Source organism: Odontesthes bonariensis, chromosome 22, assembly GCF_027942865.1.
Source record: "Odontesthes bonariensis isolate fOdoBon6 chromosome 22, fOdoBon6.hap1, whole genome shotgun sequence".
Taxonomy (NCBI): Eukaryota; Metazoa; Chordata; class Actinopteri; order Atheriniformes; family Atherinopsidae; genus Odontesthes; species Odontesthes bonariensis.
The window spans coordinates 16,661,044-16,678,061 of record NC_134527.1 but is presented as its reverse complement, the minus strand read 5'-3'; the positions used below and the strand labels follow the sequence as shown (position 1 = coordinate 16,678,061).

General features: G+C 41.4%; 1 protein-coding gene across 9 annotated transcripts in view; it reads right to left on the bottom strand.

Annotated features, from left to right (window-relative positions):
- Window positions 1-6,948: 6,948 nt before the first annotated feature.
- nup214 (nucleoporin 214) overlaps window positions 6,949-17,018 on the bottom strand; it is a 29,717-nt gene continuing 19,647 nt past the window's right edge. For 6 of the 9 annotated variants that reach the window (XM_075456637.1, XM_075456639.1, XM_075456641.1 and 3 more), the window contains exons 26-36: window positions 16,410-16,479; window positions 16,093-16,177; window positions 15,580-15,632; window positions 13,959-15,485; window positions 13,190-13,257; window positions 12,908-13,082; window positions 12,641-12,793; window positions 10,893-11,064; window positions 9,715-9,860; window positions 9,014-9,047; window positions 6,949-7,610 (exon numbers count right to left, since the gene is read on the bottom strand). In XM_075456637.1, coding sequence (XP_075312752.1) covers window positions 7,574-7,610; window positions 9,014-9,047; window positions 9,715-9,860; window positions 10,893-11,064; window positions 12,641-12,793; window positions 12,908-13,082; window positions 13,190-13,257; window positions 13,959-15,485; window positions 15,580-15,632; window positions 16,093-16,177; window positions 16,410-16,479 — 2,520 coding nt within the window. In that variant the 3' untranslated portion in view covers window positions 6,949-7,573. Of the gene's footprint in view, window positions 7,611-8,757; window positions 8,786-9,013; window positions 9,048-9,714; window positions 9,861-10,892; window positions 11,065-12,640; window positions 12,794-12,907; window positions 13,083-13,189; window positions 13,258-13,958; window positions 15,486-15,579; window positions 15,633-16,092; window positions 16,178-16,409; window positions 16,480-17,018 lie in introns of all 9 variants that reach the window. The other 3 variants (XM_075456638.1, XM_075456644.1, XM_075456642.1) reach the window with 2 other exon arrangements.

Below are 17,018 nucleotides of genomic sequence, written 5' to 3'. Positions count from 1 at the left end.
TGTAGCCTGGTAATGGACTTCGAATAAACCCCAGTGCCTAAAGTTGCTGTTATGAAATAAAAAATTTGCAGAGTGCACACTGATGAGCTTTTACTGGGAAAAAACAACTGAGATTGAAACTACAGGGGAATGAGATACACAGCTCTGATGACAGTCATCTAAATTAAACTGAAAATCTATGTATAAGAACCTGATTTCATACAATCATCTTCTTTAAAATAGATTAAAGGGATATCACAAAGGATCAACTCTGAGTTCCAACTAAGTGACTTTGGAATTTCTTTGGACCCTCCCACAAACAAGTGGCCACTTTGTCAAATTAACCCTAAAGTATGAATCTTTAACATTAACATGCAAGAGGGTACAGCACCTTCTGTACTGCACTTCCATTGCAAGTCTGTCGGGAGTCTTCCAATAATGCAAAGTGCTCTGTTGGATTCTTTCATTTTCTGGTCATCACTGATTATATAACATTACCTCATTAAGTTTACAGTGAAGAGCTGAAAATGAAAAACTGGTCTACAATGCAAGCAGGGTGTAGATCTTATTTTTTCCTTTTTAGAATCACAGCAGCCAATTCCCAATCAATGAAATATATCTATATACCAAACAAAAGGCTGCATATGAGATCTTATAAGCCCCGTGTTTATGTGTGGACAGTATGAAAGGTTCAGTCCAGTCGAGTCAGTTCCAAATGTGTAACCTCTAAAGTCCCAGTCACATTCCTGAACTGCACATTCATGGCTATATATACATGTCTCCCTGCAAACATCCACCTGTCCCTATTTGTTATAACTAATAATCACTGCACCACTATTGAGCCAGACTTTACTATTAATACTGCCATGGCACCAGTGTTAAAAGTTTCAAAAGCTCTCGATCATTCTCTGTGATCTCTGAAACAATACTGGGGCTTATTAGTCACTGATCAAATAAAAAAATTAAAAACACTTTTCAATTCTGCTGCTGGGAGCAGGACTAAAGTTAAGCTTTAGCATTTTAAATTTAGTTACATTAAATGGCATCTACTTAACTTTCACTGTCACTTCTTGGAAACATGGAAATACAGTGTTTAAGATCAGAAAACACCAGAAACACATTTCTGATGTGTTTTGTTATTTTGTGAAAAAAAAAAAGTAAATAAAGACCACAATATTCAACATAAAATACTTTGTTATGACATGTTCAACTGAGCTCTCATACATCCTACTGCTTTACAGAAGTCCATTTAAATTAATTGGACTTGGACGGGGAATTTTCTGTTCCATTTAAATTGTCCACAGCCTTCCATCATTCTCTCTCTTAAAAAAATGTTTGAAACTATTGCTAGACTTCTTAGATCTGAATGGTCAGGAATGTAGGGGCCTTGGTCGGACAGGTGACCGACAAGCAAGTGACCCCCATGAAGAGATCCAGAGCTCATTTGTGGAGAACATCACGGAAAGAAAACCATAATCACCAGCAATCATATGTTCATGGTAAATGACTCCACGACCTTTAGAAGCAAATTGTCTAATTGGATGAACAAAGATTGTACGATTTGACCAAAATCTAAACAGAATTAGTCGAGGAAAACGAGGCACTAAACATCACAACATTAATTTATTAAGTAGTTCAAGAATTCTGCCTTTAGCTTTGTTTCACCAAACACTGGGCAAAGGTTGGACATACAGCACATTTAAGATATATTTAGACATAACAGGCTGTGACTAAAGTTGGGGATGCTTGTTTGGACATATCGATACTGACACCTTTTATTCTGTCAGTCAAAAATATTTACAGAGAGAAGAATAAACCGCTGTAAAATAAAATTCTGAAAATGTGATGTCAAAAAAAGGCGAGGCAGTGTGCACCGCACCACATACGCACCTGTTTAAACGGTGGGACTCTCACTTGGCACAAACAGGAGCAATCGGCGGAGAGAGGACAACTAAAGATTTGCCCCCTGTCTCAGGATGCAAGAGCCCTTCTGGTAGTGGTCTAGCACCACCAAACAATTGTGCAAATGGAAACCTCTTGGTTCTTTTTCAGTTTCTTAGGGTTGTTATAAACAGACCAAAATGAATCCAATCAGGCAGTTGGTCGAGTCAGACAGAGTATTTGAAAAGTAAATTGAGTTTTCCACAATTTTAATCTTTCTCATCAACTGTTTCACATAGAATACTGGATAAAAGACTGTGTTTTTGCAAAAATGTCAGTGTTTCTCTGGCAGGAAGAAGTAAAAACACTGACGACTTTGATTGAAACCACAGAAGCAATCCCACTCTTAGCCGAACATTTCTATAAACAATATTAAACCCAGGAGCAGACTTCTGCAAATCAAATTTAAAACTTTTTAATACCCTCAAAGCTTTCTCAGTGCCTGTAGGTGCCATCCACAGGATATTGTGTAACTTTTATTGAAAAGAAATGCTGCATCAAAGCAGGTAAATCACTCTTAAGCTTGAGCCTGCCACTCTCATTACAACTCCCTGCAGTTATGTAAAAGGAGTGATGTTTAAACAACACGTACAGCTGGACGGTCGGACTAAGCCTTGAATAAGGACAAAAACTGATTAGCATACAGCGAAATCTCATTTTCCATTTTAATCAGTGATAGCCATTAAGCACCAAGTATCCCACATGCTGGGGCAGGGGTACTCATAGGCAACCTTTAACTGCCATCTGTGCAATTACAGCATGTGATGGAGTTGGATCCCACACCTCCCACACTCTGCCAAGGCCTTTGAAATAAACTCAGACATCACAAGCAGCTCCTGAGGGGAAGCATCTAGATCCTGTACGTAAGTATAAGCGCAGCTGCTTTGTGAGACGTTAAGCCGACCACCTCATCTGACCCATGTCCATAATTAACTGGTATGAACATGTATGTCTTTACATTAATGAAATGTTATGTGCAGGCCTCCTTCCTTTAACAGTAACTTTATTTCAATCTCCACAGCTGCACAACTTAAGGAGATATAGAGACCCAGTAAGGTGAGAGCTGGACTAAAACAGCTATTTTTAGCTGAACTCATCACAGGTTTGTTTTTTAAATCTTTTTCTTTAATCAATGTATTTCGGTTGCAATTTGTCTTTTGCATGTTTAACAAGCTCTACAGTAATGTTTTATGAAACAGACATTAGCATTACCTACCTACCTTTTCACATCAGAACAGCTAAGGAATTCTTTAAGACTTTGCTTAAAAACCTTCTCACTGACTTTTAGACATAATTCACATATATTTTTTAGGCACACGAGTATGCGTATGTATGTGTGTTACACATAAAAAAAACACCACATTTCAAGCTCACTATACCACTTTACCAACCTACCAGAGAGCACTGGACAAAATGAACGGCGTCTAAAAAGCTCATTCCATTTGTGTTGAGTTCATTCACGACTCCCAAAAACAGCTTAGGAGGCCGTTTAAGAAAAAAGTAAAGCAAAGAGAATTTAGATATGTCCGTCCAGTTGGAATTGAAAACACATCTGCTGACACCAGCAGTGTTTGACATGCATTTACAAGATGCTTGCTTAGTGAAAAGTGAAAAGGCCTCGATTCAGCAGTAAGAGCATCGACTATTGAAAGTGTTTACAGAGGGCCAAGAGCTCAAACTGAATTGCTCTCAAGGGGATACTGATGAAATAATGCAATAACCAAGTCCTCTGCTGCAAAATCGATTCTAAATACTTCATCGATAAACCACCACAACTATGTTTGACTAACGGGTATCTTTAGAAGGAAATGGGATTAACAGTATCTCATACTTAAAATTGGAACACAGGGACTTGTTGTTACAGTTGTCTTGCATATTTATTCTATTTTTTTTAATTAAATGCCTTTTTGCCCTTTAGCCCAGAAACTTTAGCAGATCTGTACAGCACTGGTGATTCCAAAATCCCGCCCCCCCCCCCCCCGACATCATTGGTAATGCGTGACATCCATGATAATGTCTATTAGATAAGACTTTAAGCCCATTCTCACTAATCCTTTCACATGCAAAGTAGCCAAGTGCTGAAATTGCTGTTGCATGCACCTGCTTTTGTTGGGTCACGTGTAAACGGCTTCTTCTGCAGAGGTAGGCTGCACTTTATTTGTAGACTGAATAGAGTTTGACAGAAATTAAATCGTTCGGCATAAAGCCTCTTTGAAGTATCAAGATAAGCAACCTGCATAATCCCTGAGCGAATTAAAGACGGAAGGAAGGTGAGTGATGAACTGGAGCCGAGGCAGGTAGGTAATTAAAAGTTGTGAGGTTAAGGATGGACTTCATGGCTCGGATATTATCAGATTCTGTTCCAAGCTCAAAGCTGTTCTTGGAATTTAAGGATGAATTTTAAAACAGAGAGGCTAACATGCAGCTTTATAGTAACAGTAAATGTAGTAGTGTGAGACAGCTGTGAACGAAGGGATAGCTCCATAGCTGGAGGTGACAAGCGGGACGCAAATAGAGTTCATATGGGCAGAATTTAGGCTAAGTACGTAGAGCTTTTACACTTGAAAGCTGGCATGCTACACACCATTTGAAAAAAAATAAAAAATATATATTCATATTCTCCAAGACAATAGAAGATTATAGCAAATGGATGCAAGTGATGTCACTTGATTTGGACTTTTAACAATATCTACTTACAGGTTTATTTTGGTATAATTAAAATATCTACCTTGACCAAAATACACTTAGCTGATTTTTGTTCGTTTTCATTCCACAGATTATGCGTTTAGAAGCAATTCATTAACCACACCAGTTTATTAAATGGACATCAGGCTGTATCGAAGAGGTATTGGTACTAGTGACCATAAACTTTTGAGAAATAGGATCGTTTTCTCATGTACCTTGATTCAATCTTTCATACAATCTGATTTTGATTTGCAGCCAGTGTTGACTTAGTTGGCCACGAGAAAAAAAAAAGTAACAAAGCTCCTTGCATTTCTTTTTTTTTGAGCCACTTTTTTTCCCCCGTCTCAAGTCATAAAAACCGACACCACAAAGCTACTAGAAATATCTGTGTCAAGTCGACAAAGTGCATCTAATTTTTCCTCATATAAAAGAGTGATATCCGTTAAAGTACCGCGCTAGCACAGTGCACAGAGGAAACTGAAATCAGAAGCAAGGTTTGCGCTTATTTGTCAGTGGATTATTGGATTTGGATTATCTGGGCAGACGAAATTACCCATTAGGGTTAACTGCTCCAGACGCTGGTATTCACCATCTCTCTGCATAGCATCCAGCTCACACAGCAGTATGACCTGAACAGCCTGACTGGTGCAATATGTACTGTATAGGAGACGCTTTAGTCAATGCAATGAGTGGCATTCACCGGAGTGAGCACACTATTCATAAAAATGCCTTAAGGCTCATAAGATGCGCACACAGTGGAGTGCAGTGGTACAGAGTGATGATGAATATGTCAGCAAAGGAGGATGCACTCAAGAGATGTTAATCATCCCTGTATGGGGGGGGTGGGGGTGGGGCTGGGAGAAAACAGAATGAGTTGTGGTTGGGGGAGGGGCAGGTGGGTGTTTGGTTTGGGCAAAGCTATTTTTATCTGGACTCCATGAAGACAGCTGCCAACCTCCCCAGTGTCTGAGAGACTTTCTCTGGACTTTTTTTTTTTAATTAATTAATTTTTTATATCTATGGGATCATGGAGAAGTACTTCAGCTTCTGCATATATCGTTGGATCTGAGGTAAAACGCAAAAAAAATATGAACAATACCAAAAAACCACTCTGCTTTTAATGAGGCCAGTTGTGGAGTGGGTGCTGAAAATCTCATAAGCTCATCCGCTTTAGCTGAAAGCATTACAGCCTTTGGGCTCTGTGACTGCCAGTGCCCCTTTATAAATGTGTCCACGTCTAATTCCTTACCGAAGACATGAAAAAAAATCTTCTTTTGAACACATACACAACAGGCTAAGCGATGCTGCAACTATGTCTCTTTAATAAAAATAATATTTTGGCTGGTTGACCCGTGCACACCAAAGCCAGTCGCTCCTCGTTAAAAGTTCTGAGAACCAAATGTGGATTTTTACTTTATAAAGGTGGCTATTACAGGTCACATACGACGACCCTGGGATTCCTAAGCCACTTCAAAGTGACCAGGACCTCTGCCACACGTTTTGAAAGAGAAACAAGATAAGGACTGACAGAGCGACAGTGACATGCTCCACAGCCATAAGCTAGGAATTTCATTTCTGCTACCGGTGGCCGCCTGCCACAACGTTGTGCCTCGGACACAAGCCTCATACCCCCAATCAGCAATCTCACACAGCACACTTTACCCCTGTATGCAAGCAGACGGAGTCCGGACTGAAGACGGAGGAATGAGCTGCATATAAACAAGGATTTTGCATTCATTACTCAACCATACGAACATAGCCCAAAGCATGCTGCCACACTGTTCTTCACGTCACCGCACATTAGAGCGTTGTACTTAATGGCTCATTTTCTGAATTAATGTCCGCCCCCCCCCCCCTTACCTCAGAAATGTGTTGCAGTCAATGTCACTTCTTGGATGCTTTGAGGTTCAACTGACCATGATAACGCAAGTTTACCAAAGGTCTGTTTTCTTCAGATCAGATTTCTTAGATGTTAATAATGTCAAAACCCAAAGCCCACATCAGAAGAACGCTGACTGTAGATTTTCAGTGAAAACCCTTTGAGATGACAATATTTGCATGGTAATGATTCAGGAGTTCTCAATGAGAAAGGACTCAAAGATTAGACTATTTTAAGCATCTAAACACAATTATTTAAAGCACACGAGTTTAACTTTGGACAGCCTGAGGCCTGATTGTACTAAAACCGGTAGTTTTTCACTGCGATGCTCATGTCAGCATCCTCACAGTACAAGTTTTAGTTTGCAATTAATTCAACTAAATCTCCCTAATTTTTTGGAAGATATTTAGCAGGGTTGCGTTCAGACGAGTGAAGATGAAGAAATCTTCAAAAGAACTCCCAAGTAATTTGAGAAATTTAATTTATTTCTACATTATCATGTAAAAATGTACATCAAAGGAAGGCGTTGCGGCAAAAATCATTTGGAAAAGACCATTCTTTGCATCAGAAGTGAAAACGATGGTTTAGTTTAATTTCAACAACTTGTGGCATACAGTTTATCTACTGAAGGCTGTACGGACAGTCAGCTGGGCTGAACCTGAGCACATAAGCCCAATGGGAACATTTGCTTCCAATAAAACTGCATCAAATAGAGACATTTTTAGAGTAAAACTTGAAAGTGTTTGTAAATCCCTGGCATTTGCAAGTGCAGGATTCATTATACCTTTTATTTTGCCTCTGCATTTAAAAATACTTGAATCTAATGTCCTAAGATAACATGAAATTAATCATTTTTGCATATCAAGAAAGTATATATATATATATATATATTTTGTGAAATGCACAGTGAACATTTTTTTGTTTTTGTCAAGAAAATGCCTGTAAATGACTTAACATTTACCATTTCAACCCTTATGCAACTTAGTGTTCCACTCTTCTCATGATGTGGCACTAAATGAAGAAGAAGGGCTTGACGCAGGTACAACTGTCACTGTGGCATTTATAGAAGCTCAAGGAGGTTTATTAAAACTAGCTTCTCCAGCCGGCAAACGACTGAGTACTTGATCTGGAAAAAGACAGAGAAGAGCAGAAAGAGAGAAATTAATGAGAGTCTGACGCTTGAAAAGACAACAGTAGCAGTATTGTTAGTGTTAGGACTCGACTAGACACACATTTTTGGAGAAAAAAAACAAAAACAAAAAAAAAAACATGACTTTGTTTATTTGTCTTGTTCAGAGACAAACAGGTGATTGAAAACGATGGACAGGCAGAAAAAGAGGCTTTTTCACACAGCTTCCTGACTGAGCCGCCTCAGCCAGTGCAACTACAACTGCAACAGAGATCCTCCTTTTGTACTTCGTGTTAAAAAACATGCGCACGTACAGTGTACACAAAATGGTCATGTGATCCAGATGCATTAGTATATATGTAGAATATTAGAGGAGCATTAAAAACGCTCATCTGGATGGAGACTATCATCATTTTAACTCTAAGAAAAGCCTTTATATGAGGAAAATGGTTTCAATGACCATAAAGAATGGTCAACCAATCTTAAGTCATGTTATTCAGTAACTAATTAAAGCCAGAAATCCCTTCAATCAAATCATAAATCTTTATAATATAGTTAACAATTTCAGATGATTGCTATTTTGGTTTTGTCGTATTACAGATCATTTGTTCCCCTGTGTCAAAAGCTAAAATTCTTGTTTAGCGTATTTGTCGCGATTCAGATGCGGCAGCAGTCGACAGATCATGTACAGGTTACTGTATGAAAAGTCTAAAAAAAAGCTAATAAGAGTGAGAGAGGAATTAATAACAGCATGTGAACGTGTCCAATAGGTTAAGCCTCGTCTCCACACGCTCCCGCACACTGAAGAGCGCATTCGACTGGAACACACCCCGGGGAACACTGGCTGCCATGTGACACACAGCAGCAAATAGAGGAAGAGGCGGCGTTAGAAAAAGACCAAAAAAAAAAAAAAAAAAAAAGTAGACAGTGGTACTGATGGATGAGAGACGGAAAAAGTAGCTGCATTAGGATGGGAATGCAAATCAAAGGGCTTGAGGGGGGGAGAACCGATGAGCCACACCTCCACACACCTGAAGGTACATTTACTTAGTGACTGAACAGTATTTATTGTGTCATTTTTTTTTTTCTTGTTATGACTTTATTAAAAGTACAGGACGAAAAAAAAAAAAGAGAGAACACTCACTGTATATTAGTTCAGTCAAATAGTGGAGCTGGGAAAGACAAGATGAAGAGGAGGACAAAAATGAGGTGAGATTATGTGGTATATTAAATCAGAACGGTTCTGTAGGGAGCTCTGTTGTGGAAGAAAAGCTGTGAGCTTCAGTAGACTTTAAAGCAAAATGAGCTATAGATGTACAGAAATGTGGCTCTGTCTACACATCAGTTCACATTAAAAAAAAAAACACCAAATCAAAACCAGACGTATTGACCACACTTACTGGTTTGTGGATCCAAATGTGTTTCCGGAGAATCCTGCAAAATCGAGACAAAAGAGAAATAGGATGAGAGCAGCAATAAAAACTTGATATATGATAAACCACAGTCCCGATAGAGGTCTCAAATCTGGCAACTCACAGACGCGAGTGTCTGCTTTGCGAGGCCAGTGGATGGTGGGACGTACATTATGCATTCAACGAACGACAGAGCTACTGACGGCTGCTGAGAAAAGGCAAACGATGACTGAACGAGTTACAGAGACGAGCAAGAGTAAAATAAAGATGACAAGCCAACTAATCTGGGATCAAGCATGCGGGCCCATCATCTCCGCAAACACAGCTGGATTGCGGTAGGAATGCTGAGTGAAAACTGATGGAAGTTTGGTCGAAACACAAAGGCGATTTCTTCAGTGAGATAAATCATTGGCCGTTTTCAATCTTTATTCATTGATACAGCTTAATTTGATCAAAATGGAAATTTAGCAATTGAGCAAACACTAAAATATCTGCGTGTCTGTTTTTTCAGAGTGATTTAGAGACACAAACTAAACGTGGTTTGATATAAAACAACACTGATGGAGGAAGAGCGACTTACTGGCAGTCACTTCCTGTGTACTGCTACATACAAAATCCGACTCAATGCTTGCTGGCAAGGGAAGATGAGGAGGGGAGAAAAACAAACGCAACTTAAGTAGTTGTCTCACCTCCCGTTTGTGGCTGTTGCCCAAAGCCTGAGAAGCTGCTGGGCTGACTTCCAAATCCAGTGCCCTGCTGGGCCAAGCTCCCGAAAGACGGAGGATTCTGACTGGCTAGAGCGCCAAAGGAGGGGGCGCTAGGGGGTGAGGCAAACCTGAAAACAGAGGCAGATACAGAGGGTGTGCCATGGTAAAACCAAAAGGTAAAACAAATGGACACAGTGACTTCAACTGATGAGGATAAACGCACAAAAACATGAAGTCGTAATGCTGGGTGCCACGTTTTAAATCAGACATCTATACAGACTAAAAGAACGCCGAGAGGAACAAAAGATGATGCCCTACTTTAGCCAGATCCAAATAAACATGTCATCAAGATAGAATACGTTAGATTGGGTTTGTCTGATGTGGGATTAAATGGTTGGTATTTAAACCGGATTTAATCCTTTCAACAGGACCCTCCATCCCCCCAGGAGAGAGAGAGAGAAAAAAAAAAGAAGAGTATAAGCAAAACAGTGAGAGAGATAGAGAGAGCAGGTCAATTTAATCTGCAGGCAGCATGACCCCGGAGTGAGATCATCTGAGGAGAATAATCTACACCAGCACAGAGATCCATAGTTTTAGGCCCGTAGCCATTCTTACTGCTATAAAAACGCACGGTGGACACAGACGAGGTTAATAAAGCTGAGTGAATCATTAGAGCGGAACTGAGGAGAGGGAGGAGAAGATTAAACACTCAATTTCCAGCTGTATAAAAAAAAAAGAAATTTGAGTTGGGAGCTGTGAAGAATTTCCCAATCTGTCTAATATATACAGTAGAAAAAAAAAAGCCAGTCCATTATAGCTTAGGGACTCTCATACAAATAATCAACTTGAGTGCAATCTCAGACATAAAATACAATTATTCAGTACTGAGAAATATGTTACATTAAACCAAGTGCCCCCTCTTTTCTGATCAAACTGAAACATACTGAGAAGAGGAAGAAAGAAAAGACAAATTAACATATATGGGATTAAACTGCTGGAGCAACATGCTCACAAATACAATGCTGGAAGTTGAATAGAAATGACAGTGATGTTGATCAAATTAAAATAAAATAACAGTGATGGGAGGGAGAGTGCATGAGCCGACTTCCACCTCGGATATCAAAGTGATACGGAAGTGATATTGAAGTAAATATTCTCACCCAAATCCTCCCATATTGGAAGCTGCTGTTCCCTCTCCAAACACCTTACTAGTTGAGGAAGTCATGGGGTTGCTGAAAGAAGGGCTGGGACCAAATGATGCGGCAGAACCAAATGCTGGGGAACCACCGAAAGAAGGGGGACTCCCAAACACTGGAGCACTGCCAAAACCACCTGCAAAAGGAAAGAGGGTGAAGGCTTGGTAACAGAACACAGTGGAAACAAAAAGGGAAGTTACCCTAAAGTAATAATGAAAAGCATAGTCACATAATACATTTCACCCATGTGTGTGGTGCTTTCATCTGTAAACAGCAGAAAGTACCTAACTGTAGAGTCCTACTTGGACTTCTGTGTAAAAGTCACTCTACATAGATTTAAATTCACATTCCACATTCAGTCTGAGCCTGAACTGACACAAAAGTGCAAATTAACTCTCCAAATGAATAGTTTATTTACTTAAACAGTGAGTATTTTAACCATATTTCAACAAGATTTTTTTTTTTCTTTTAACAGAAAATACCAAAGTATGAATATAACAGTTCGGTGTGTTGTTTCCTGCGGTGTCGAGGACATAACTTTGGAACAGCGCGCTGTGACAGCTTACAGACAGGATGAATACTTCACACCAGTTCCAAGCCTCTGAGTGGCAGGAGAGAAAGAGCGTGCTGAAATTACAGCCCGGCCAGCAGCATGCCCCAGTAAATAATTGATTGAGCTAATGTAACAAGATTACATTCCCCTCGCAAAAGCCAGCGATAGGGCATCAGTGTGCCGAGTGGTACCGATATACCCCAGTGGAACTGAGCGATAGCTCGGGTGGAAGCAAAAACTCAAATTCCATGGAAGAAGCTCACTTTACAGTCCACATATGCTGTACATTTGGAGAGGCATTAAGTTAGTTTTTTTATGTTGTAGTTGCTCCTCATCCAAGTGCACCTACTCTGAATTTAAGAGCTTGGGAGTGCCGGAATATAAGTGGTAATCTAAATCACGTGAAGGATGGTGTGAAACTCGTTTTTACTATTCTCCTTCAGCAAAATGCAGAACGGCAACATGAACAGCTGTTGCATGTGCTACGATAGCCTGACTGACGCAAATAAACACTGTAACGTAGTAAGGACTGCCGAACGTGTCAGAGTCGGTCCTATTCTACGGAGATTGGGAAGAGCACAATCAAAAAGATCATCTTGGCAGCAAAACACAACATGCATAAGGCGCACTTACTCACAAGGTACCACATAGCAAGTTTAGAGAGCCAGACATAAAATTAGGACTTTTCTTTCGTTAAATGAGACACCTCGGGATATTACGATTAGGACATTTTAGTCGATGACTATTTGTTACAGGAAAAATTGCAATTAATGTTGCAATTAACTGCCCATTTCCATCTTTCTGCCACTACTAAACTATTAGCCTTTTACAGCTTCTAAATAAAAATTGTCCACAGCAGAGGACAGTCACTGTAGATGCCATTATCAGATGAACAAGTATATGCATTAATTATAACATTCTTTAATTAGCTAATAATGCAACCTTTTATACTGCTTGATCATTTGCGCTGCTCTAATTAACTAAATTTATAACTACCCGAAAGGCAGTACGAATAGCGTATGGTAACAGGTCAAGTGTAAAAAAAAGTCTGCAGGATAGATTTTTCCTCATAAAATTCAGAGTAAAGTACAACTAAGTACATACAGTGGGTAAAAACAGCAAGAATGAGATGGTAAGAATGGAAGACAGTGCCGTCTACCTGGTTTTGTTGGCGAAGAGAAGGAGCCAAAGCCCTGGGATGCTACGCTTCCACCACCAGTGCTGAAGGTCCCGCTGGTCTTTTGCTCTCCAAAGGAGGACTGACCAAAACTGAAGGCCTTGGCACCGCTATTCCCAAAGAGACTACTGGTGCCTAGAGAGGACAAAGGCAGATGAATGTAAATTTCAACAGCAGTCAAACAAGGGACTGTTCTTGGTGTCATTGCTGGTTTAAAGAGATTTTTTTCTGAGCAACATGTGAGCACACCAGACTGATTGGCCTGTCCAAACCCTCCAGTGGAGACAGCTGTGCCAAATGGGTTCTTGTTGGCTGCATCCTCGCTTGGTTTGCCTCCCAGACCACTGAAGAAGCCTCCTGAGGATGAGCCTGCTGTATTGGCTGAATTTGAACCAAACAGACTCCCACCGGTTGACGGCTGCTGCTGGTACAGAAACGTCACACATAAAAAAAAGAAGAATAAGAATTTCATTCCAATTTCAAGTAAATAACATTCACAGTTTGTTCTATCAATCAAATAATGAACGATACCTGTCCAAATACGCTCCCTGTGGTGGACTGTTGGCCAAACACAGGATTGGCAGGAGAGCAGCCGAAACCTGTGAAACAAAAGACAAAAAAAAAACAAAAACAAAAAAAACAAACACTGTTAAGATATATCATTCATTTACATAGCTTCCCATTCTTCCCCCAATGTCACACAACAGAACGAGCTGACAATGGAAACTTGGACCCCCCATTAAGTCTGTAGACAGGAATGACATGCAGAGTCAAACTGCTGAGTTAATCCGCCGACATCAGCTGTCCACATGGACATTACCAGACTGCTTTGGGAATTTAGAGAATGTTTGGGAATGCGACAGCTCCCTCTCACCCACTCATGGTAACAGTGCACCATAAATAAAACAGGTATCCTCTCAATTGCAAGACTATGCCCTTTGAAACAGTGCCACATCTGGCCTCAGTCACCCCAACATGCGCAGCGCCCTTACAGACATAAACAGTGTAATTCATTGGTTGTCAGATTGCGTTTGCTTCAACAATGGCAGATTGGACTTTGTCAGATGTAACTGCTTGCGGCCATGAATCTCCAACCAGTGATGATAACACCAATTTGAGAGGAAAGATGAGAATCTATTTTTCCTGTATTTTTTAACAGTTTTGTGTAGCTTTTCTCCTCTATAAAAATACGCTACTTACTGATTATGCTGAATAATTACATAGGCTATGGCACATAACTATATAGCGTATACAAAAAAACCCAAAACAAATTAACTCAGTTAGCCCAGCTCTCACTCACCTGATGGCTGTCCAAAGCTAAATCCTGAAGACGAGGATGTGGTAGTGTTACTTCCAAACACAGATCCTTGTCCAAATCCAGAGCTCTGACCAAATGCTGGGGTTGTATTTTGTCCAAACAGCCCTGAGCCGGTGCTGCTGGCTGTGTTGGCGCTGCTCGTGCCAAAAGAGAAGGAACTTGCGCTGTTAGCAGTAGAAGAACCAAACAGACCTGCACCAGTAGTTGCACTATTTGAACTTGCCCCAAACGTGGATTGGGCAAAAGAAAAGCCACCAGATGTTCCACTGTTGCTGGCAGGCTGGCCAAAGCCACTCACCGTACCAAACATGGATTTGCCAAAACCAGCTCCGGCTGACGCACCAAACCCTGATGAGCCAAATCCTGTGGACGCTGGGGCCGAGGAAGCAGGAGGGGCAGCAGGTTGCCCAAACACAGTGTTCGCAGCAGTAGCTGATGCACTGTTAACAACTACAGGCGTGGGAGTGGTGGCTGCAGGGGCAGCTGTGTTGACAACTGGCGTGGCTACAACAGAACTGCTGTCTGTTACTGCAGGAGTGGACTGGGTAAAAATGGAGCCCGGTTTTTCGGCAGAGGGCACCTGGAATGCCGCTGGGGCTACCTGGGAGACAGGTGTGACAGTGGCAACAGTTGCAGAAGACACAGGAGCAGCAGTGGTAGAGGAGTCTGGGGTGGCTTCCAGTGTGGAAGGTAAACTGGCTTGTCCTGGGGGGGTTGCTTCGGCCTGTGCAGCGATGCTGGAAGGAGGGTCAGGCATAGGCGCAGCTGTGGCCAAAGGAAGCGCAGGCATTGGTGCTGCAGGTGCTGATGTGGTTGCTGCAGTCTCTGTGGTGGTTGCATCCACTGTAGGGACAGGTGCTACAGGAAGACTGCTGCTCTCTGCAGCAGGCTCAGTGATTGGTGGTTCTTTTTCCGGTGGTGGTGTTGGTTCTGAAGGTTGTGGGGGAGCCTTTGGTTCCTCTGATGACTCTGAAGAGGCTGAAAGAAGACTACTGAAAGATGTGGGCAAAGCTGAAGCACCTGAGCTGGATAAGGGGACAGAGAAAGCTGGCTTGGGGTTTGATTCAGGAGGCTTGAACAAACTGCCTGTGGCTGCCACCGTAGACAAGTCGGCAGTCGTAGAATCTTCTGCAGACTTTTGAAGAGCTGCACCAAAGCTAAACTGTGGCGGTCCCTTGCCCATGCCAAGTCCACCGTCGCCAAAGGTAAACGCATTTGCAGGTTTTGTGGAGGAATCCTTAGCTTCTTCTCCTTGGCCCACACGTAGTCCAGAAAAACTGCCCAGCGTTTCTCCTCCAATTGTCTTTGGAGGCTGTGGCTCTGTCCTGAAAGCAGTCGTGGCGGAGGTGGGTTTGGCTGCTTCTCCCGATGCGTTTGGAGCCAAAGTGGGAGACCCAGCGCCAAGAGCTGGGGAGGTGGACTTAGGGGTCAGAGAGAATGGCTCCTCTCCAGCCTGGCCAAACAATGCCTTTCCATTTCCCCCAAAGGAGAATTTATTCACATCCTTAACTGTTGAGACATATAGAGAAAACAGCTGGATATATGTAAGCCTGTACAAGCATCCAGTGACTGTCTTGATAACACATTATTGTATCGTTTTTACCTTGTGACATTCCAGCTCCTGGTGTGACCGAAGAAAAACTGAAGCCCACCGCCCTAAAAAGCAACCGGTAAAGTCACAACGCAACAACAATGAGACAATCTTTAGTATGTAATGTGACATATTTCAAAGTGGAATAGAAAACATCTAGAGGGTGGCATTTTAAAAGTGTTTTTCGACTGCTAGATTATTTGGAATATCACAGCATACAGTGTTGCAACTTCTTGCTCATTTCCATCCACACCTGCTTCACCTGTGTGGTCAGTGTAGGGGGATGGGGGCTGAGGTAGAAACTACTGTACGAATACCATGATACTACTTCAGTTGTTACCATGATAATGGAAAAGTCAATGAGCCTGCACCCAACCCCCTTTAGATGGTGTAACTTTTAAAGACTCGGAAAGACCAAAAACTAAGATTCATTATCTATTGCTCTGTATCTTTATGACAGATAAAATCCTTACTGTACCGTTTTATCTACAATACAAATAGTAAGCGATCTTCAAGTTAACTCACCCTGAAGCGAAGGAGAAACCCTTGCTAGTGTTTTGCTCCACTGAGCTAGCAGGGACCACAGAAACATCTGGTTTGGGTGGCTGCCCTGAGGACAAAAAGTTTGAAAGGTTTTACAGACCTATACCCATCATGGCAATGCACTCAATTGTAATTTTGTTCATGTATACCCAGATCATAGAATTACAAAAAGAGGGAACCTGCACAGTAGCAGGCAAAGGCTGGGACCCATCTTTTCTCATTCACTTTGAATGAGTAGAAGGGCTGAAACTTTTTGCTGAAACTGTATATGCACAAACGGTGCATCCAAAAATACTTACCAAACACAAAACTTGTCTGTGGGATGGATGTACTTTCAGCAGTCATCTTTTGGATACCTGTTGTTGTATTCTGCAGAGAATGGTTGCAATACAATTATAGCTTAAGTCGGCCCCTTATGGAGGAACACAAACAGTTACCGAGGTTCTTAAGTTTATTCTGCTGCTACAGGTTACAGCTTCCACGCCAAGCAGGCAGATTAGGAGAAAAAGCAACAAGAGTGAATGTGCACATGTGCACTTGGTGATCAGCATATCTGGCTCAGTCCCTCTAAAGTGAACTTGGACCTGCACAAGAACATGATTTGTGTGAGGAGTTGCCCTCTCAGCCAACTGCAGTTTGTAGCATCAACACGAGAGGAAGCCGAGACATTTCTCACCCATGCAGTTAATGTTCGGTCTTCAGATGCCAAACTGTCAGCAATCTGTGGATTTTCGCACTTTGAAGGTTCTTTAAAGTTACGAAAAAAAATGGGGTGCAATAACACTGAACATGCTTGATTTTGAATTATTAAGAATGGAAACTGCTTAATATATACTGAAGTGTTTGTTTGTGGTAATTATTCAAACAGCTTCTAATGTAACATTCATCTAAACCCAGTATTCTCCTTA